The 26,396-nt window shown below is 36.3% G+C and overlaps 1 protein-coding gene across 1 annotated transcript in view; it reads left to right on the plus strand.

Annotated features, from left to right (window-relative positions):
* LOC128664925 (glycogen [starch] synthase, liver) overlaps window positions 1-26,396 on the plus strand; it is a gene marked incomplete at its 3' end in the record, with an annotated part of 204,886 nt that overhangs the window by 77,109 nt on the left and 101,381 nt on the right. The window contains 1 exon segment of the mRNA XM_053719718.1: window positions 15,868-16,053. Coding sequence (XP_053575693.1) covers window positions 15,868-16,053 — 186 coding nt within the window.

The following is a 26,396-nucleotide window of genomic DNA, read 5'->3' on the forward strand; positions in this document are numbered from 1 at the left end:
CCAGGTGTCACATACTGACCAGGCATCACAAACAGAAGCCACATACTGAACAAGCATCATACTGACTAGAAGCCACATACTGACCAGGCATTACATACTGACCAGGTGTCCCATACTTACCAGAAGCCACTTACTGACCAGAAGCCACATAGTGACCATGCATTACATACTGACCAGGTGTCCCATACTCAACAGAAGCCACATACTGACCAGGCATTACATACTGACCAGGTGTCCCATACTTACCAGAAGCCACATACTGAAGAGGTGTCACTTACTGACCAGAAGTCACATAGTGATCATGCATTACATACTGACCAGGTGTCCCATACTGACCAGGTGCCCCATACTAAAGAGGTGTCACTTACTGACCAGAAGCCACATAGTGACCACACATTACATACTGACCAGGTGTCCCATACTCACCAGAAGCCACATACTGAACAGGTGTCACTTACTGACCAGAAGCCACATAGTGACCAGGCATTACATACTGACCAGGAGCTGCATACTGACCAGAAGCCACATACTGACCAGGTGTTACATACTAACCAGGCATCACATACTAACAAGAAGCCACATACTGAACAGGTGTCACTTACTGACCAGAAGCCACATAGTGACTAGGCATTACATACTGACCAGGAGCTGCATACTGACCAGGAGCCACATACTGACCAGGAGCCACATACTGACTAGGCGTCGCATACTGACCAGGCATCACATACTGACCAGGCATCACGTACTGACCAGGCATCACATACTGACAAGGTATCACACTGTGACTAAAGTCACATACTAACCAGGAGCCACATTCTGACCAGAAGCCACATACTAACCAGGTCTCACATATTGACAAGGAGCCCAGGGCCGGACTGGGAATAAAAAGCAGCCCTGGAAAAATATGAAGACCAGCCCTATTTTCTGTTGAGTCGGTAGAAGGCACATGCCCCATTTTTCTCAAGGAGATTACTGGGACACTCCTTTCCCAATATTTTTTTATCATAATTAAATATTACTTTGTATTAAATAAAAATGTCAGATTGATGTTATATAGTAATCCTACAAACCAATTGCATTCATTAATCACTCCTTTAAAGTGTAACTTTCCAGCCCCTGCTGCTGCAGCCCACCGGGAAATCTCCTGGTATCCTGGTAGGCCAATCTGGCCCTGAAGGAGCCACATACTGGCCAGGAGCCACATACTGACCACGAGCTACATACTGACCAGGTACCACATACTGACCAGGTACCACATACAGTAGGCAGTACAGATACATGTAGATGCTGTAGATGGTAAAGATACATGTAGGTGCTGTAGGCATCACATACTGACCACGAGCCATATACTGAAAAAGCATCACATACTGACCAGGCGTCACATACTGACCAGGAGTCACATACTGACCAGGCAACACATACTGACGAGGTGTCACATACTGACCAGGCATCACATACTGACCAGGAGCCATATACTGAAAAGGCATCACATACTGACCAGGCGTCACATACTGACCAGGAGTCACATGCTAACGAGGCAACACATACTGACCAGGCATCACATACTGACCAGGAGTCACATGGTAACGAGGCATCACATACTGACCAGGTGTCACATACTGACCAGGAGTCACATACTGATGAGGCAACACATACTGACCAGTTGTCACATACTGACCAGGCATCACATACTGACCAGGAGCCATATACTGAAAAGGCATCACCTACTGACCAGGCATCACATACTGACCACGAGCCACATACTGACCAGGTATCACATACTGACCAGGCATCACATACTGACCACGAGCCACATACTGACCAGGTATCATATAATGAAGGCAGTACAGATACATGCAGATGCTGTAGACAGTAAAGATACATGTAGGTTATGTAGGCATCAAATACTGACCAGGAGCCATATACTGACCAGGCATCACATACTGACCAGGAGCCATATACTGAAAAGGCATCATATACTGAAAAGGCATCATATACTGAAAAGGCATCACATACTGACCAGGCGTCACATACTGACCAGGCATCACATGCTAACGAGGCAACACATACTGACCAGGCATCACATACTGACCAGGCATCACATACTGAACAGGAGCCATATACTGAAAAGGCATCATATACTGAAAAGGCATCACATACTGACCAGGCAACACATACTGAACAGGAGCCATATACTAACCAGGTATCACATACTGACCAGGTGTCACATACTGACCAGGTGTCACATACTGACCAGGTATCACATACTGACCAGGTGTCACATACTGACCAGGCATCACAAACAGAAGCCACATACTGAACAAGCATCATACTGACTAGAAGCCACATACTGACCAGGCATTACATACTGACCAGGTGTCCCATACTTACCAGAAGCCACTTACTGACCAGAAGCCACATAGTGACCATGCATTACATACTGACCAGGTGTCCCATACTCAACAGAAGCCACATACTGACCAGGCATTACATACTGACCAGGTGTCCCATACTTACCAGAAGCCACATACTGAAGAGGTGTCACTTACTGACCAGAAGTCACATAGTGATCATGCATTACATACTGACCAGGTGTCCCATACTGACCAGGTGCCCCATACTAAAGAGGTGTCACTTACTGACCAGAAGCCACATAGTGACCACACATTACATACTGACCAGGTGTCCCATACTCACCAGAAGCCACATACTGAACAGGTGTCACTTACTGACCAGAAGCCACATAGTGACCAGGCATTACATACTGACCAGGAGCTGCATACTGACCAGAAGCCACATACTGACCAGGTGTTACATACTAACCAGGCATCACATACTAACAAGAAGCCACATACTGAACAGGTGTCACTTACTGACCAGAAGCCACATAGTGACTAGGCATTACATACTGACCAGGAGCTGCATACTGACCAGGAGCCACATACTGACCAGGAGCCACATACTGACTAGGCGTCGCATACTGACCAGGCATCACATACTGACCAGGCATCACGTACTGACCAGGCATCACATACTGACAAGGTATCACACTGTGACTAAAGTCACATACTAACCAGGAGCCACATTCTGACCAGAAGCCACATACTAACCAGGTCTCACATATTGACAATGAGCCACATACTGGCCAGGAGCCACATACTGACCACGAGCTACATACTGACCAGGTACCACATACTGACCAGGTACCACATACAGTAGGCAGTACAGATACATGTAGATGCTGTAGATGGTAAAGATACATGTAGGTGCTGTAGGCATCACATACTGACCACGAGCCATATACTGAAAAAGCATCACATACTGACCAGGCGTCACATACTGACCAGGCGTCACATACTGACCAGGAGTCACATACTGACCAGGCAACACATACTGACGAGGTGTCACATACTGACCAGGCATCACATACTGACCAGGAGCCATATACTGAAAAGGCATCACATACTGACCAGGCGTCACATACTGACCAGGAGTCACATGCTAACGAGGCAACACATACTGACCAGGCATCACATACTGACCAGGAGTCACATGGTAACGAGGCATCACATACTGACCAGGTGTCACATACTGACCAGGAGTCACATACTGATGAGGCAACACATACTGACCAGTTGTCACATACTGACCAGGCATCACATACTGACCAGGAGCCATATACTGAAAAGGCATCACATACTGACCAGGCATCACATACTGACCACGAGCCACATACTGACCAGGTATCACATACTGACCAGGCATCACATACTGACCACGAGCCACATACTGACCAGGTATCATATAATGAAGGCAGTACAGATACATGCAGATGCTGTAGACAGTAAAGATACATGTAGGTTATGTAGGCATCAAATACTGACCAGGAGCCATATACTGACCAGGCATCACATACTGACCAGGAGCCATATACTGAAAAGGCATCATATACTGAAAAGGCATCATATACTGAAAAGGCATCACATACTGACCAGGCGTCACATACTGACCAGGCATCACATGCTAACGAGGCAACACATACTGACCAGGCATCACATACTGACCAGGCATCACATACTGAACAGGAGCCATATACTGAAAAGGCATCATATACTGAAAAGGCATCACATACTGACCAGGCAACACATACTGACCAGGCATCACATACTGAACAGGAGCCATATACTAACCAGGTATCACATACTGACAAGGTGTCACATACTGACCAGGCATCACATACTGACCAGGAGCCATATACTGAACAGGCATCACATACTGACCAGGCATCACATACTGACCAGGAGCCATATACTGAACAGGCATCACATACTGAACAGGAGCCATATACTAACCAGGTATCACATACTGACCAGGTGTCACATACTGACCAGGCATCACATACTGACCAGGAGCCATATACTGAACGGGCATCACATACTGAACAGGAGCCATATACTAACCAGGTATCACATACTGACCAGGTGTCACATACTGACCAGGCATCACATACTGACCAGAAGCCAAATACAGACCAGGAGCCATATACTGACCAGGCATCACATACTGACCAGGCATCACATACTGACCAGGTGTCACATATTGACCAGAAGCCACATACTGAACAAGCATCATACTGACTAGAAGCCACATACTGACCAGGCATTACATACTGACCAGGTGTCCCATACTTACCAGAAGCCACTTACTGACCAGAAGCCACATAGTGACCATGCATTACATACTGACCAGGTGTCCCATACTCAACAGAAGCCACATACTGACCAGGCATTACATACTGACCAGGTGTCCCATACTTACCAGAAGCCACATACTGAAGAGGTGTCACTTACTGACCAGAAGCCACATACTGAAGAGGTGTCACTTACTGACCAGGTATCCCATACTGACCAGGTGCCCCATACTAAAGAGGTGTCACTTACTGACCAGAAGCCACATAGTGACCACACATTACATACTGACCAGGTATCCCATACTCACCAGAAGCCACATACTGAACAGGTGTCACTTACTGACCAGAAGCCACATAGTGACCAGGCATTACATACTGACCAGGAGCCGCATACTGACCAGAAGCCACATACTGACCAGGCATTACACTGACCAGAAGCCACATACTGACCAGGCATCACATACTGACCAGGTGTCCCATACTTACCAGAAGCCACATATTGAACAGGTGTCACTTACTGACCAGAAGCCACATAGTGACCAGGTGTCATATACTTACCAGATGCCAAATACTGACCGGTCATTATATACTGACTATGAGTCACATACTGACCAGGCATCACATAATGACCAGAAGCCACATAATGACCAGGCATTACATACTGACCAGGTGTCACACACTGACCAGAAGCCACATACTGACCAGAAGCCACATACTGACCAGGTGTCATATACTGACCAGAAGCCACATACTGACCAGGCACCACATACTGACCAGGGGTCACATACTGACCAGATGTCACATTTACTGACCAGATATCACATTTACTGACCAGATGTCATTTATTGACCAGAAACCACATACTGAACCGGGTGTCAGATACCGACCAGAAGCCATATACTAACCAGGTGTCCCATACTGACCAGGAGGAGTCACATACTGACCAGGAGTCACATACTGTAGGCAGTACAGATACCTGTAGGTGCTGTAGACGGTATAGAAACATGTAGGTGCTCTAGATGGTATATATATATATATATATATATATATACACACGTAGGTGCTGTAGGCAGTATACATATATGTAGGTGCTGTAGGCAGTATAGGTAGGTGTAGGTACTGTAGACGGTATAGATAAATGTAGGTGCTGTAGGCATTATACATACATGTAGGTGCTGTAGGCAGTATAGATATTTGTAGGTGCTGTAGGAAGTACAGATTCAAGTAGGTGCTGTAGGCGGTACAGATTAGGGTTACCACCTCAGCCATGGTTTCTTGGACACTTATGAGTTACACATGCTGCAAGGTCTGCAGGGAGGAACGTGTATTGTGTTTCTGGACAGCACTATTCATATTCCCCCCTGCACACCCTGCAGCATATGTAACTTATAAGTGTTCTGTATTTTAAGGGTTGGGTGGCAACCCTAGTACAGATACATGTAGGTGCTGTAGGCGGTACAGATACAAGTAGGTGCTGTAGGCAGTACAGATACATGTAGGTGCTGTAGGCGGTACAGATACAAGTAGGTGCTGTAGGCGGTACAGATACATGTAGGTGCTGTAGGCGGTACAGATACAAGTAGGTGCTGTAGGCGGTACAGATACATGTAGGTGCTGTAGGTGGTACAGATACATGTAGGTGCTGTAGGCGGTACAGATACATGAAGGTGCTGTAGGCGGTACAGATACATGTAGGTGCTGTAGGCGGTACAGATACATGTAGGTGCTGTAGGCGGTACAGATACATGTAGGTGCTGTAGGCGGTACAGATACCTGTAGGTGCTTTAAGCGGTACAGATACAAGTTGGTGCTGTAGGCGGTACAGATACATGTAGGTGCTGTAGGCGGTACAGATAAATAGAGGCCACACCTGAAGAGCTCTGAAAATAGCATGGAGTTCTAAAATATTGATTAGTAACCTTGCCTCTTGAGGATTACAAACCCATTGTGCTGTCAAAGACCCCCAGACAGCTCCCCAAACTGAGATAATTGCACCTGTTGTGATCACAGTCCAGGTAGAACGAACAAATGAGGCCCCTTGAACAATAAGATGATGGTCTAACCACCAAGTCAGAGAGAGTTGAATGTTGGAATTTAAGTATATCAGTTGTGATATCTGAGTATAATCCCTGCACCATTGGTGCAACATTCAAAGCTGTAGAGGCCTCATGTGAAAAGGGGATCGCGTCCGATGCTGCAGTCATGAGACCTAAAACTTACATGCACATAGCCACTAAAGGGAATGATAGAGACTGAAGGTTTAGACAAGCTAAAACTAACTTCATTTGTCTCTTGCCTCTCAAAGAAAGAGTCATGGACACTGAAACTATCTGGAAACCTAAAAAGGTGACCCTTGTCTGAGGAATCAAGAAACTCTTTAGTAAATTGATCCTCCAACCATGTTTTTGAAGAAACCACACTAGTTGTTTCTTGTCAGATTCTGCTAAATGAAAAGATTGAGCTAGTACCAAGATATCGTTCAAATAAGGAAACACTGCAATAGCCTGCTCTCTGATTACAGATAGAAGGGCACCGAGAACCTTCAAAAAGATTCTTGGAGCTGTCGCTAGGCCAAACAGAAGAGCGACAAATTGGTAATGTGTGTCTAGAAAAGAGAATCTCAGAAACCGATAGTGGTCTGGATGAATTGGAATATGAAGATAAGCGTCCTGTAAGTCTATTGTGGACATGAAATTACCTTGCTGAACAAAAGGCAGAATAGTCCTTATAGTCACCATCATGAAAGTTGGGACTCTTACAAAATGATTTAAAAATTTCAGATCCAGAATTGGTCTGAATGAATCTTCTTTCTTTGGGACAATGAATAGATTTGAAAGAAAACCCAAACCCTGTTTCTGCAGAGGAACTGGAGCAATCACCCCTGAAAGCTCTAGGTCTGAAACACACTTCTGAAAAGCCTGAGCCTTCACAGATTTTGTTGGAACATGAGAAAGAAAGAATCTTCCCATGGGAGGCCGTATTTTGAAACCTATTCGATACCCCTGAGAAACAATATTTTAAATACATGGAATTTGAACAGAAACTGTCCAAATGTGTTGAAATAATTTCTGCGCCCCACCAGTTGAACTGGTTTGAGGGCCGCACCTTCATGCAGTCTTAGGGGCTGGATTTGGTTTCTTATAAGACTTGGATTTATTCCAATTTGGAGATGGTCTCCAATTAGAGCCATATGCCTTAGGGGAAGGAGAGGTCTTTTGTTCTCCATTCTGATGAAAGGAATGAAAATGATTGGGACCTTTAAATTTACCCTTAGATTTCTTATCTTGGGGCAGAAAAACGACCTTCCCCCGGGTGATAGTGGAATCCAATTGAGAACCAAATAAATTACTACCCTGACATGTTATAGTAATCTAGATTTAGACATCATGTGGCCTATTTATGAAATGTCTGTGCAACATGATCTGATGAGCGGATCATGTCCGACAGGCAATGCTGAATGTGGAGAGCAATACACTCTCCGCATTTAGTATTGCGCCAGCAGCTCTTGTGAACTGCTGGTGCAACGCCTCCCCCTGCAGATTTGCTGCCGCTAGCAAGGGGTGTCAATCAACCCTATTGTATTTGAACAGGTTGATTTCATGCAATTTCTGTCTTTAGACCACTCCTTCATAACTGGTGTTTCAGGCGGGTCTGAAGGCTTGCTAGAAACACGGCCATTCAGGCTCCATACGGAGCTTGATAAATGGGCCCAGCGTCAGCATTCCAATATTTAAGCCATAAAGCTCTTCTAGTAAGAATAGCTAAAGACATAGATTTAATATCAATCTTAATGACATCAAATATAGCATCACAAATGAAATTATTAGCATGTTGAAGTAAAAGAACAATGCTAGACAATTCAGGATCTGTTAACTGTTGAACTAAACTGTCCAACCAAAAAGTTAACAACAGCAGCAACATCTGCCATCGAAATAGCAGGTCTAAGAATATAGCCAGTATGTAAATAGGCTTTTCTAAGATAAGATTCAATCTTCCTATCTAAAGGATCCGTAAAGGAAGTACTATTTTCATAGGAATAGTAGTACATTTGGCAAGAATAGAAATAGCCCAATCAACCTAAGAGACTTTTTCCCAAAACTCTAAATTAGCCACAGGTAAAGGCTATAGCTTTTTAAACCTAGAAGAAGGGTTAAAAGAAGCACCAAGCTAAGACCATTCTTTAGTAAACATATGAGAGATAACATCTGGAATAGGAAAAAGTTCAGGAGTAAACTCAGACGTTTTAAAAACAGAATTCAAACGTTTGCTATTCTTGTTATCAAGAGGACTAGATTCCTCAATACCCAAAGTAAATAATACTTCATTTAATAAAGAACAAATATATTAAATCTAAAAAAGAAAAGTAGATTTATAAATTTCAGTCTCTGAAGTAGGATCCTCTGAGCCAGAGAAATGCTCATCAGCAGAAGATATTTCAGTATGCTGTCAATCAATACAAACTTTCTTTAGATTTGTGAGAAGTTAAGAGTGACTTTTTACGTTTATTTGAAGGCAAAATAGCAGTCGTAGCCTTCTCTATGGCTCCAGCAATATAATTATTTTTATCTACCAGAATATCATGTACATTAGACTGTAAAGGATTAACAGTAGATGTATTTGTACTTATAGAAACATTATCAGCATGTAATAATTTTTCATAACAAGTGCCACATATTTGAGCTGAAGAAGTAAGTTCAGCTAATTTACAACATACACACTTAGCTTTGGTAGAATTGTGTTCAAGCAGATTAGTTCCTACAGTAACATCAGAGGCAGGAACAGTCTGAGACATCTTGCAAAATGTAACAAAAAAGAAAAAAACTAACATTTAAACAAAATATCCAATTTCCTCAAAATAGAAGTTTCAGGAATGGGAAAAAATGCTTATGATAACATTTTAATACAAAAGTAAAATCAAAAGCAATCTACCTAGCCCTCTATGAATCAAATGAGAGCAGAGAGCAAAAGAGGGAGAGACTTAATGTAACAAATTTTGGCACCAAGAATGACGCAAACAAAGATGACGCATATGCATAGAAAAACTTTTGGCACCAAAGTTTAACAAATTAAATGATGCGACTCACGTCATAACAGGCGCGGCAAAAAAACTTGCGTCAAAAAAGACGCAAGAAATTTTCGTCACAAAAATGACGCAATAAAAAGTAGCATTCTGCCTCATCGCGAGCCTAAGCCCATGAAAATTTTGAAAAAAACAGACTACAAGTTACAACTAACTGGGACCCCAGGTAAGCCTAAAAACTCCCATAAACATAATTTTCATACTGAAACGGTTAGACTGCAAAAGGACATACACAGACTTGACTCATGGCAAATATATACAATATACATTTAAAACTTTATAAAATAATGTGCCAAACATAGCTGAGAGTGTCTTAAAAATTGATATATCCTTACCAGAAGAAACCCATCCACATATAGCAGACAGCCATACCAATACTAAAACATATCAGCAGAGGTAATGGTAGAGGAGTATAATGTCGATCTGTAAAGGGAGGCAGCAGATGAATCCCTGCGACCGATTTACAGAGAGTCTTAGAATAGATTTCGCATAGGTGAAAACATGGCGTCATCAGGCAATACTCCCTTCACATCCCTCAGACAAACACTGTACTTTGAGAGGAACTGGGCTTCAATATGCTTAGAAGCGCCTATCACAGAAGAAAATCAAGCACAACTTACTTACCACCTCCATGAGAGGCAAAGTTTGTAAAACTGAGGTATGAATGAGATTGGAGGTGTATTTAAAGGCATTTTGAGGTTTGGGATATGTTGCCCCCTCCTGGTGGGAATGTATATCCCATACATCACTAGCTCATGGACTCTTGCCACTTACATGAAAGAAACTGAAATTTCTATATCTTGGTCAATATTATATGCCACACTTACCAGGTGAGACCCCATTTCCTATGGGGCATGGACAGAAAAGAAACACACCCCTTTTACTAGTTAAAAGGTGATTCTGTTTCCCCATCAGGCAATTCTTAGGATGTCCATCATAGGATGAAGAGAGCTGATTGCTGATATCTTCAAAATGTTTCCTGGAAGGACTGATTTCAGTTGAGAACATTTGCCCTGATCTTAGTGTTGCTGACATTGCAGCCATGACTGCTGGCATTTGTCGTGATTTCTTTTAAAAATGGTTCCATCAGATGTCAGCTTTAAGAAAAATTATTTGGCTGAATGTAAAATGGATGCATCTTTCCTATTTGACCATATGAATGGTTGATGCCATTTTTCCTAGAAGTTTCATCCAATGTCTTGCTGACATGAGCTTGCTTAAGATAGGCCTCTGAGGAATGAGACAAGGACGTGAACCTTTTCAGGAGGTAAAAATACTACACCTTAGTTTGTGTCAAACAAAGCACCCAGGAAGGTGATCTGCTGTATAGGATGAAGCAGACTTTTGTTCCAACTGATCATCCGATCACACCAGGTGTGAGAGATGGCTTCTTTTTCTGAGCATGCCACTAACAGCATGTTGATAATGCAATAGAAATAGAGGCACTCAAATCTTTGTGAATGTTGTTGGGGCTGTTGAAATACAAATGGCAAAGCCAGAAACTGGATGTGACAATTTCTTATTGAAAACCTTAGAAATTGAGCATGAGACTGGGCCACTGAAATATGGAAAAAAAGCATTTTACAAATCTATTGAAACCAGAAAGGAACCTTGGAGAATAACTGAAATGACCATTAGGAGAGACTCCATCTTTAACTTTTTTTGTTTGTAAAAAAACAGTTGAGAGCTCTTAAATCTAGTAATGGTCTACAACTACCTTTTTTTTTTATTAGAATTATTTTTTAGTAAAATATTTGATCTGGAGCCAAAGGTATCTCCTAAATGACATTGGTCTGCAGCAATATATTGATGTTTGGGATGATCCAGAGGAATTATGGTTTAGATAAAGTGATTAGTCAGAGGTTTCCTGCGAAACTGCAAGAAGTAGCCTCTTCTGAGAACCGTCAATAGCCAATGCTCTGCTATAGTCTAACTCCAGACATCCCTGAATTAAAGCAGTCATGTTCCTACAGAAATTGTCTCGTCCCTGGCCAAATCATTGGGAATTTTTATGCTGAAAAGACCCCTGATTTTACTTCTGGAGACTTCAGCCTGTTTCCATGCTTGGTGACGGAAAGTCTCTCTGGAAGAACTTTTTGATGTTTTAGCTTGAAATTTTTGATGTGCGAAAGCATAAAAAGATGTTGCTGTTGCTGCCTATCTGTAATAAGAGAGGCACAAACTTCAGCATTAGAGCAAGTAGTCACATTTGCTTCAAAAGTCAACAACTGAATCTCTGCCACTTTAGTGGTAGAAATCATTGCTGGTATTGGATTAAACATAACACTTTCAAAGGATACTTTAACTTAAGTTTCTTCTCCACATTACATTTAAAGGACCAGTCAATACAGTAGCTTTGCATAAACAACAAATGCATGGTAAGAAGACAATGCAACAGCACTTAGTCTGAACTTCAAATGAGTAGTAGATTTTTTAAATTGCAAAATCTCTGTCTATTTCCACTCCCCCTGTACCATGTGACAGCCATCAGCCAATCACAAATGCATATACGTATATGCTGTGAATTTTCGCACATGTTCAGTAGGAGCTGGTGACTCAAAAAGTGTAAATATAAAAAGACTGTGCACGTTTTGTTAATGGAAGTAAATTGGAAAGTTGTTAAAATTGCTGCTCTATCTGAATCATGAAGTTTAATTTTGACATGAGTGTCCCTTTAACTGGTTTGATGCACAAGTGGAGGCATTCTGGTCCTGCAGGGGGGTCACCTATCAGAAGCTGTTTTTAGTAATCCAATGCACTACAACATTGTTTTGCAACCAGTGTGCCGTGAGAGATCCTCAGGTGTGCCGTGGCAGACTGACCGGCTCATCATCATTTTAAAAAAAAAAGCATGATGGGCCCTCCGGTTCGTTTAGCCCCGCGGCCGCCCACCAGTACCGCACACAGAGTGCTTCACTTGACTTCACTGTGGCTTTTTTAGTTTATTGTTAGTGTGGTGACTGATATGTTGGGCCGCCGGTCCCTTTATCCCCGCCAACCAGTAACGCACACACCCAACAGCTGCACCATCATGTCACACTAACAATAAACTAAGAGCCACAGTGAAGTGAAGCACTCTGCTCACTGTGGGCCTGTGGCTCTTAGTTTATTGTTAGTGTGACATGATGGTGCAGCTGTTGGCCCGCCTATTCCCTTAACATCGCCCACCACAGCACAAACTGCAGGCCAGTAGCTCTGTCCACTTCTTTACCACAAATGACAGTAGTGTGGGTCAAGGTGCAAGGTGAAACACACAGCGGTGAAGTGCCGGTGCGGCTGTACATACGCACGTGCACTGTCTATGACATGATCATCATGTGGTACAGTGGGAGGGAGTGGGACTTTCCCCCAAAAGTTACTGTGAGCTAGCTAAGCACGGTGCAGGCAGGTGTACAGTACACCTGGGTTGGGACCTGCAGATTTGTACACGTCACACAATGCCCTTCAGTGCGCTGCAGCAGTAGGCCGGACGGGACCTTGCAGCCATGTGTGTGTCCTCTCAAATGCAGAAACATCACCTGGCTGTCTGTGCATGTGATGAAGGACTGAAGAGGCTGGGCTAGCGGTCGCAGACCTCCTGACCTGGACTGTGTGGAGAAGGTAAGGTATTAAACCCTTTAAGTTTTTGTAGGGTAACGACTTCCAATTTTCCCAGCAGTCTTAATGGCTTAAACAACACAGGGGTTAAACAAACACATAGATAAAATCCTGCTTTGTGCTGAAAATCACGGAAGTTTCTAAGCAGGACACAGACAGTGACCCACTCAGGAGCAGCTCTGGTTGTGTCTGACTCAACAGCTGCAAAGTGTTATGGCCAAGAAGAACTTGCAATATGGTAACAAGCCAGTGGCAGATGTAGGGGGCTGCACCCCACCTGCAGAGATGCCAGCTGTAATGAATTTGCAGGGTAATGTTTTCACCAGTGTTCTCCTCAGAGCAAGTAGAGTGTTATGGGGAGATGATAAATATAAAAAGATATAAAGTTACAATTAGTTGTAGGTCATGGGGTTTCCCCATGTGTACCCCCTGCACAGCTGATATTTTTTTGCACCAGGGATCATTTACTTGTAATAAGATGAATAAAATAAACATTTATAGAGCCAGGAGTGGAGAGGCATCATGCCATAGAACTGCCCCCCTAAATCTTGCTGCCCTAGGCCTGCACCTACATATAATAATATCTGGCTAATAAAGTATTTCTGACTTGTCTAAATGGGAAGGAGAGAACTAAGTGTGACGGTCTCTTATTCCTCTGTAGCAAAGCATTACTGGCTACTTAGTAACCAACACTCTCAGAGGCACAGGGTGAGTGACTGATATTATTAAAGCTCCCTGATCCCTATGTGCATCTGTAACCTGAGTATAAAGTGTGTAGGCCCAGGTTTCACACTGAGTTAGTAACTATACAAATTGAGAGACTAAACTGTTCCTTTTTTGTTTATTGTTCGTGTTCCCTCACTACTGTTTTTGTCCACTGCACTCAGTACTGTATTTTTGTAATAAATAATTTATTCTTCATTGTTCATTTTTGTTTTTTTGCACTTGTTGCTGTTTTGTTGTTCTCAGTGAGATTTTGATGGTTATTATTGTGCCTCTAGCTTTGGCAATACAGTTATAGTGACTGTCATGCATGCTAATAAAGCTTCATTTAATTGAATCGCTACAATGTGTGATTTATTAAAATGTTGGGATGGTGGTGTGCCACAGTTTTTTTTATTGTAAAAAAATGTGCCATGACAAAAAAAAAGGTTGAAAATCACTGGTTACTACAGGCTGTAAAAAAATTGCTTTATAGCATCTGACACAGGGAACCCAGGGTTAACCAAAGGATCATTAAACCAGTCAGAGGAGTTACAAGACTGACATATTAAACCCAAAGCTTATTTGACATAAGAAGTCATTTAAACAATTTTACAAATACATTGCAAATCAGACTGAAATTCTTTTGGCTCAGAATTACAAAGGTCAACTTCAGCATCCAGTTCAGCAATAACGTCTGAACTACTTGGCTTCAAAGTAAAGTTGCCTCTATAACTTTGACCAGTGCAAACAGAACAAAGATTCTTAGCTTCCCGTGCAGGTTTAGTATAAAAAAAACAATTTTCTATGTACAATGATTGGTTCAGAGCTGCAAGACAAACAAGAAAGGGTCAGAAAAAATAATTAGAATAAAAAGTGAAAGAAATAAAAGTTTTGAAAAGCAGAAAATAAAACCACATTCCCTCTCTTCTGGGCAATCACAGACTCCTGAGCAAACATCAGATGATCAGAAAAGTCCATCTGTAATGTAGAGAGCCTTAAACACAGTCATGAGAGTCTTAGCAGATAATCCACACAAAACTCGCCCAGGGCCCTATAGCAGAAACCGATTCCTGCTCCAAAAACTGAGTCCTCCTGGCGTCACTTAGACCCTTACCGTCTGATCCTGATGACTTACTTCTGGGGAATAAGTCAGCTGACACCAGGAGTGCTACTGTGTTTGCCTCAATTCATGTATGCTTAACGCAAATACCCGCAACACCAGAAAAGTTCATTTGCAGGAGTAAGAGTAGAAAATCAGGCAAGCAGTGGGAAAGAAACAGAACCTCCACCAGAACCCAAGAAAGAGGACCCAGCTCTAGCCCTAATGGAAAACTGAGTCATCTTTAAACTTGTAAAAGTGGGTGTGGTTCATTTCTGTCCATGCCCCCTAGGAAAAGGGGGGTCCCAGGTGGTAAGTTTAGGATTGGAATGCCAATATAGTAATATCTATGTTACCACATTTCTGCATCTAATCACAAACATAACTTATCAGACTAGTGTCATTGTGATGTACCAGGGTATGGCACATTTCACCATGGCATATATTTCTTGTGCCCTATATCTAGTATGTCTCTGTGACAATAATTCACTATTATATACACTTTACCTCTCACTTTCCTTTATATATCTGCATAGCTTAACTCCAGCCCTTGAACACCATTAACAGGCCAGACTCCCTAAGTCGCAGCGAGGGAGAAGCTGAACAGACCTGGCAGGGAACTAGAATCTGGACAGGACAGTACTGAGTTAAGCTATAATTATGTACTTAATCTCCCACTTCCCACATGTGTTTCAGCTGGCTGACCAGTTCCAGGACAAGCCCAATATCATTGCTCATTTCCATGAATGGCAGGCTGGAGTAGGACTGATTCTGACACGGTATCGGACGCTTCCTGTGGCCACAATATTTACCACTCACGCCACACTGCTAGGGCGCTACCTGTGTGCGGCCAGTGTGGATTTCTACAACAAGCTTGATAAGGTAATAACTCCTTAAAATAATGCATTACATATGTATGTTTACTGCCATTATATATGTATGTCTACTATCTGTAGCTATATATATATATATATATATATATATATATATATATATATATATGTGTGTGTACTACAATTAGCTATGTATATGTACTATCATTAGCTATGTATATGTACTATCATTAGGTATGTATATGTACTATCATTAGGTATGTATATGTACTATCATTAGGTATGTATATGTACTATCATTAGGTATGTATATGTACTATAATTAGGTATGTATATGTACTATGATTAGTATGTATGTATATGTACTATCATTAGGTATGTATATGTACTATCACTAGGTATGTATATGTACTATGATTAGTATGTATGTATATGTACTATCATTAGGTATGTATATGTACTATCATTAGGTATGTATATGTACTATCATTAGGTATGTATATGTACTATCATTAGGTATGTATATGTACTATCATTAGGTATGTATATGTACTATCATTAGGTATGTATGTATATGTACTATCATTAGGTATGTATATGTACTATCATTAGGTATGTATATGTACTATCATTAGGTATGTATGTATATGTACTATAATTAGGTATGTATATGTACTATCATTAGGTATGTATATGTACTATCATTAGGTATGTATATGTACTATCATTAGGTATGTATGTATATGTACTATCATTAGGTATGTATATGTACTATCATTAGGTATGTATATGTACTATCATTAGGTATGTATATGTACTATCATTAGGTATGCATATGTACTATCATTAGGTATGTATATGTACTATCATTAGGTATGTATATGTACTATCATTAGGTATGTATATGTACTATCATTAGGTATGTATATGTACTATCATTAGGTATGTATATGTACTATCATTAGGTATGTATATGTACTATCATTAGGTGTGTATATGTACTATCATTAGGTATGTATATGTACTATCATTAGGTATGTATATGTACTATCATTAGGTATGTATATGTACTATCATTAGGTATGTATATGTACTATCATTAGGTATGTATATGTACTTTCATTAGGTATGTATATGTACTATCACTAGGTATGTATATGTACTATCATTAGGTATGTATATGTACTGTCATTAGTATGTATATGTACTATCATTAGGTATGTATATGTACTATCATTAGGTATTTATATGTACTATCATTAGGTATGTATATGTACTATCATTAAGTATGTATATGTACTATCATTAGGTATGTATATGTACTATCATTAGGTATGTATATGTACTATCATTAGGTATGTATATGTACTATCACTAGGTATGTATATGTACTATGATTAGTATGTATGTATATGTACTATCATTAGCTATGTATATGTACTATCATTAGGTATGTATATGTACTATCATTAGGTATGTATATGTACTATCACTTGGTATGTATATGTAATATCATTAGGTATGTATATGTACTATCATTAGGTATGTATGTATATGTACTATCATTAGGTATGTATATGTACTATCACTAGGTATGTATATGTACTATCACTAGGTATGTATATGTACTATCATTAGGTATGTATATGTACTATCATTAGTATGTATATGTACTATCACTAGGTATGTATATGTACTATCATTAGTATGTATGTATATGTACTATCACTAGGTATGTATATGTACTATCATTAGGTATGTATATGTACTATCATTAGGTATGTATATGTACTATCACTAGGTATGTATATGTACTATCATTAGGTATGTATATGTACTATCACTAGGTATGTATATGTACTATCATTAGTATGTATGTATATGTACTATCACTAGGTATGTATATGTACTATCACTAGGTATGTATATGTACTATCACTAGGTATGTATATGTACTATCATTAGGTATGTATATGTACTATCACTAGGTATGTATATGTACTATCATTAGGTATGTATATGTACTATCATTAGATATGTATATGTACTATTATTAGGTATGTATATGTAATATCATTAGGTATGTATATGTACTATCATTAGGTATGTATATGTACTATCATTAGGTATGTATATGTACTGTCATTAGGTATGTATATGTACTATCATTAGGTATGTATATGTACTGTCATTAGGTATGTATATGTACTGTCATTAGGTATGTATATGTACTATCATTAGGTATGTATATGTACTATCATTAGGTATGTATATGTACTATCATTAGGTATGTATATGTACTATCACTAGGTATGTATATGTACTATCATTAGGTATGTATATGTACTATCATTAGGTATGTATATGTACTATCATTAGGTATGTATATGTACAATCACTAGGTATGTATATGTACTATCATTAGGTATGTATATGTACTATCATTAGGTATGTATATGTACTATCATTAGGTATGTATCTGTACTATCATTAGTATGTATGTATATGTACTATCATTAGGTATGTATATGTACTATCATTAGGTATGTATATGTACTATCATTAGGTATGTATATGTACTATCATTAGTATGTATGTATATGTACTATCATTAGTATGTATGTATATGTACTATCATTAGTATGTATGTATATGTACTATCATTAGTATGTATGTATATGTACTATCACTAGGTATGTATATGTACTATCATTAGGTATGTATATGTACTATCATTAGGTATGTATATGTACTATCATTAGGTATGTATCTGTACTATCATTAGGTATGTATATGTACTATCATTAGGTATGTATATGTACTATCATTAGGTATGTATATGTACTATCATTAGGTATGTATATGTACTATCATTAGGTATGTATATGTACTATCATTAGGTATGTATCTGTACTATCATTAGGTATGTATATGTACTATCATAAGGTATGTATATGTACTATCACTAGGTATGTATATGTACTATCACTAGGTATGTATATGTACTATCATTAGGTATGTATATGTACTATCACTAGGTATGTATATGTACTATCACTAGATATGTATATGTACTATCACTATGTATGTATATGTACTATCATTAGGTATGTATATGTACTATCATTAGGTATGTATATGTACTATCATTAGATATGTATATGTACTATTATTAGGTATGTATATGTACTATCACTAGGTATGTATATGTACTATCACTAGGTATGTATGTATATGTACTATCACTAGGTATGTATATGTACTATCATTAGGTATGTATATGTACTATCACTAGGTATGTATATGTACTATTATTAGGTATGTATATGTACTATCATTAGATATGTATATGTACTATTATTAGGTATGTATATGTAATATCATTAGGTATGTATATGTACTATCATTAGGTATGTATATGTACTATCACTAGGTATGTATATGTAATATCATTAGGTATGTATATGTACTATCATTAGGTATGTATATGTACTATCACTAGGTATGTATATGTACTATCATTAGGTATGTATATGTACTATCACTAGTTATGTATATGTACTATCACTAGGTATGTATGTATATGTACTATCACTAGGTATGTATATGTACTATCATTAGGTATGTATATGTACTATCATTAGATATGTATATGTACTATTATTAGGTATGTATATGTAATATCATTAGGTATGTATATGTACTATCATTAGGTATGTATATGTACTATCATTAGGTATGTATATGTACTATCACTAGGTATGTATATGTACTATCACTAGGTATGTATGTATATGTACTATCATTAGGTATGTATATGTACTATCATTAGGTATGTATATGTACTATCATTAGGTATGTATATGTACTATCAATAGGTATGTATATGTACTATCATTAGTATGTATGTATATGTACTATCACTAGATATGTATATGTACTATCATTAGGTATGTATATGTACTATCATTAGTATGTATGTATATGTACTATCATTAGTATGCATGTATATGTACTATCATTAGGTATGTATATTTACTATCATTAGTATGTATGTATATGTACTATCATTAGTATGTATGTATATGTACTATCATTAGGTATGTATATGTACTATCACTAGGTATGTATATGTACGATCATTAGGTATGTATATGTACTATCATTAGGTATGTATATGTACTATCATTAGGTATGTATATGTACTATCATTAGGTATGTATATGTACTATCATTAGGTATGTATATGTACTATCATTAGGTATGTATATGTGCTATCATTAGGTATGAATATGTACTATCATTAGGTATGTATATGTACTATCATTAGTATGTATTTATATGTGCTATCATTAGGTATGTATATGTACTATCATTAGGTATGTATATGTACTATCATTAGGTATGTATATGTACTATCATTAGTATGTATGTATATGTACTATCATTAGGTATGTATATGTACTATCATTAGGTATGTATATGTACTATCATTAGGTATGTATATGTACTATCATTAGGTATGTATATGTACTATCATTAGGTATGTATATGTACTATCACTAGGTATGTATATGTACTATCACTAGGTATGTATCTGTACTATCACTAGGTATGTATATGTACTATCATTAGGTATGTATATGTACTATCATTAGGTATGTATATGTACTATCATTAGGTATGTATATGTACTATCATTAGATATGTATATGTACTATCATTAGGTATGTATATGTACTATCATTAGGTATGTATATGTACTATCATTAGGTATGTATAAGTACTATCATTAGGTATGTATATGTACTATCATTAGGTATGTATGTATATGTACTATCATTAGGTATGTATATGTACTATCATTAGGTATGTATATGTACTATCATTAGGTATGTATATGTACTATCATTAGGTATGTATATGTACTATCATTAGGTATGTATATGTACTATCATTAGGTATGTATATGTACTATCATTAGGTATGTATATGTACTATCATTAGGTATGTATATATACTATCATTAGGTATGTATATATACTATCATTAGGTATGTATATGTACTATCATTAGGTATGTATATGTACTATCATTAGGTATGTATATGTACTATCATTAGGTATGTATATGTACTATCACTAGGTATGTATATGTACTATCATTAGGTATGTATATGTACTATCATTAGGTATGTATATGTACTATCACTAGGTATGTATATGTACTATCACTAGGTATGTATATGTACTATCATTAGGTATGTATATGTACTATCATTAGGTATGCATATGTACTATCATTAGTATGTATGTATATTTACTATTATTAGTATGTATATGTACTATCATTAGGTATGAATATGTACTATCACTAGGTATGTATATGTACTATCATTAGGTATGTATATGTACTATCATTAGGTATGTATATGTACTATCATTAGGTATGTATATGTACTATCATTAGGGTATGTATAAGTACTATCATTAGGTATGTATATGTACTATCACTAGGTATGTTATAGGTACTATCATTAGGTATTGTATATGTACCTATCATTAGGTATGTATATGTACTATCATTAGGTATGTTTATGTACTATCATTAGGTATGTATATGTACTATCATTAGGTATGTTATATGTACTATCAATAGGTATGTATATGTATATCATTAGGTATGTATATGTACTATCATTAGGTATGTATATGTACTATCATTAGGTATGTTATGTATATATTAGTATGTATAATAACTATCATTAGGTATGTTATGTAACTATCAATAGGTATGTATATGTACTATCATTAGGTATGTATATGTACTATCATTAGGTATGTATATGTACTATTCATTAGGTATGTATATGTACTATCACTAGGTATGTATATGTACTATCACTTAGGTATGTATATGTACTATCACTAGGTAAGTATCTGTACTATCATTAGGTATGTATATGTACTATCATTAGTGTATGTATAGGTACTAATCATTAGTTATGTATATGTACTATCATTAGGTATGTATATGTACTATCACTAGGTATGTATATGTACTATCATTAGGTATGTATATGTACTATCATAGGTATGTATATGTACTATCATTAGGTATGTATAAGTACTATCATTAGGTATGTATATGTACCTCATTAGGTAGTATGTATATGTACTATCATTAGGTATGTAAATGTACTATCATTAGGTATGTATTATGTACTAACATTAGGTATGTATATGTACTATTCATTAGGTATGGTATATGTACTATCAGTTAGGTATGTATATGTACTATCATAGTATGTATGTATATGTACTATCATTAGGGTATGTATATGTACTATCATTAGGTATGTATATGTACTATCATTAGGTATGCTATATATACTATCATTAGGTATGTTATATACTATCATTAGGTATGTATATGTACTATCATTAGGTATGTATATGTACTATCATTAGGTTATGTAGTATATGTACTATCACTAGGTATGTATATGTACTATCATTAGGTATGTATATGTACTATCATTAGGTATGTATATGTACTATCATTAGGTATGTATATGTACTATCAATAGGTATGTATATGTACTATCACTAGGTATGTATATGTTCTATCATTAGGTATGTATATGTACTATCATTAGGTATGTATATGTACTATCATTAGGTATGTATTATAGATTTACTATTAATATTAGGTATGTATTATGTACTATCATTAGTATGAATATGTACTATCACTAGGTATGTATATGTACTATCATTAGGTATGTATATGTTACTATCATTAGGTATATGTAGGATGGTACTATCATTAGGATGTATATGTACTATCATTAGGTATGTATATGTAGCTATCATTAGGTATGTATATGTACATCACTAGGTAATGTATATGTACTATCATTAGGTATGTATATGTACTATCATTATGTATGTATATGTACTATCATTAGTATGTATGTATATGTGCTATCATTAGGTATGTATATGTACTATCATTAGGTATGTATATGTACTATCATTAGTATGTATGTATATGTACTATCATTAGTATTATGTATATGTACTATCATTAGGTATGTATATGTACATCATAGATATGTATATGTATTATAGGTATGTTGACTATCATAGGTATGTATATGTACTATCATTAGGTTATGTATATGTACTATCATTAGGGTATGATATGTACTATCATTAGTATGTATGTATATGTAACTATCATTAGGTATGTATATGTACTATCCTCTTAGGTATGTATATGTACTATCATTAGGTATGTATAAGTACTATCATTAGGTATGTATATGTACTAATCATTAGGTATGTATATGTACTATCATTAGTATGTATGTATATGTACTATCATTAGGTATGTCATATGTACTATCATTAGGTATGTATATCGTACTATCATTAGGTATGTATATGTACTATCATTAGGTATGTATATGTACTATCATTCAGGTATGTATATGTACTATCATTAGGGTATGTATATGTACTATCATTAGGTATGTATAATGTACTATCATTAGGTATGTATATGTACTATCACTAGGTATGTATATGTAGCTATCACTAGGTATGTATATGTACTATCATTAGGTATGTATATGTACTATCATAGGTATGAATATGTACTATCATTAGTGTATGTATATTTACTATCAATAGGTATGTATAAGTACTATCATTAGGTATGAATATGTACTTATACATTAGGTATGTATATGTACTATCATTAGGTATGTATATGTACTAATCATTAGGTATGTATATGTAATATCATTAGGTATGTATATGTACTATCATTAGGTATGTATCTGTACTATCATTAGTATGTATGTATAATGTACTATCATTAGGTATGTATATTACTATCATTAGGTATGTATAATGTACTATCATTAGGTATGTATATGTACTATCATTAGTATGTATGTATAGTACTATCATTAGTATGTATGTATATGTACTATCATTAGTGTATGTATATGTACTATCATTAGTAGTATGTATATGTACTATCATTAGGTATGTATATGTACTATCATTAGGTATGTATATGTACTATCATTAGGTATGTATATGTACTATCATTAGGTATGTATCTGTACTATCATTAGGTATGTATATGTACTATCATTAGGTATGTATATGTACTATCATTAGGTATGTATATGTACTATCATTAGGTATGTATATGTTACTATCATTAGGTATGTATATGTACTATCATTAGGTATGTATCTGTACTATCATTAGGTATGTATATGTACTATCATTAGGTATGTATATGTACTATCACTAGTATGTATGTATATGTACTATCACTAGGTATGTATAGTGTACTATCATTAGGTATGTATATGTACTATCACTAGGTATGTATATGTACTAATCACTAGATATGTAAATGTACTATCACTATGTATGTATATGTACTATCATTAGGGTATGTATATTTACTATCATTAGGGTATGTATATGTACTATCATTGAGTATGTATATGTACTATTATTAGGGTATGTATATGTACTATCACTATGTATGTATATGTACTATCACTAGGTATGTATGTATATGTACTATCACTTAGGTATGTATAATGTACTATCATTAGGATGTATATGTACTATCACTAGGTATGTATATGTACTATTATTAGGTATGTATATGTACTATCAGTAGATATGTATATGTACTATTATTAGGTATGTATATGTAATATCATTAGTATGTATAGTGTACTAATCATTAGGTTATGTATATGTACTATCATAGGTATGTATATGTAATATCATTAGGTTATGTATATGTACTATCATTAGGTATGTATATGTACTATCACTAGGTATGTAATATGTACTATCATTAGGGTATGTATATGTACTATCACTAGGTATGTATATGTACTATCACTAGGTTATGGTATGTATATGTACTATCACTAGGTATGTATATGTACTATCATTAGGTATGTATATGTACAATCATTAGATATGTATATGTACTATTATTAGGATATGTATATGTAATATCATTAGGTATGTTATATGTACTATCATTAGGTATGTATATGTACTATCAGCGTAGGTATGTATATGTACTATCACTAGGGTATGTATATGTACTATCACTAGGTATGTATATGTTACTATCACTAGGTATGTATGTATATGTACTATCATTAGGTATGTATATGTACTATCATTTAGGTATGGTATATGTACTATCATTAGGTATGTATATGTACTATCATAGAGGTTAGTATATGTACTATCATTAGTATGTATGTATATGTACTATCACTAGATATGTATATGTACTATCATTAGGTATGTATATGTACTATCATTAGTATGTATGTATATGTACTATCACTAGTATGCATGTATATGTACTATCATTAGGTATGTAATGTACTATCATTAGTATGTATGTATATGTACTATCATTAGTATGTATGTATATGTACTATCATTAGGTATGTATATGTACTATCACTAGGTATGTATATGTACGATCATTAGGTATGTATATGTACTATCATTAGGTATGTATATGTACTATCATTAGGTATGTTATGTACTATCATTAGGTATGTATATGTACTATCATTAGGTATGTATATGTACTATCATTAGGTATGTATGTGCTATCATTAGGTATGAATATGTACTATCATTAGGTATGTATATGTACTATCATTAGTATGTATTTTATGTGCTATCATTAGGTATGTATATGTACTATCATTAGGTATGTATATGTACTATCATTAGGTATGTATATGTACTATCATTAGTATGTATGTATATGTACTATCATTAGGTATGTATATGTACTATCATTAGGTATGTATATGTACTATCATTAGGTATGTATATGTACTATCATTAGGTATGTATATGTACTATCATTAGGTATGTATATGTACTATCACTAGGTATGTATATGTACTATCACTAGGTATGTATCTGTACTATCATTAGGTATGTATATGTACTATCATTAGGTATGTATATGTACTATCATTAGGTATGTATATGTACTATCATTAGGTATGTATATGTACTATCACTAGGTATGTATGTACTATCATTAGGTATGTATATGTACTATCATTAGTATGTATATGTACTATCATTAGGTATGTATAAGTAATATCATTAGGTATGTATATGTACTATCATTAGGTATGTATGTATATGTACTATCATTAGGTATGTATATGTACTATCATTAGGTATGTATATGTACTATCATTAGGTATGTATATGTACTATCATTAGGTATGTATATGTACTATCATTAGGTATGTATATGTACTAACAGTAGTATGTATGTATATGTACTATCATTAGG

The sequence above is a fragment of the Bombina bombina genome, chromosome 6, assembly GCF_027579735.1.
Source record: "Bombina bombina isolate aBomBom1 chromosome 6, aBomBom1.pri, whole genome shotgun sequence".
Classification (NCBI taxonomy): Eukaryota; Metazoa; Chordata; class Amphibia; order Anura; family Bombinatoridae; genus Bombina; species Bombina bombina.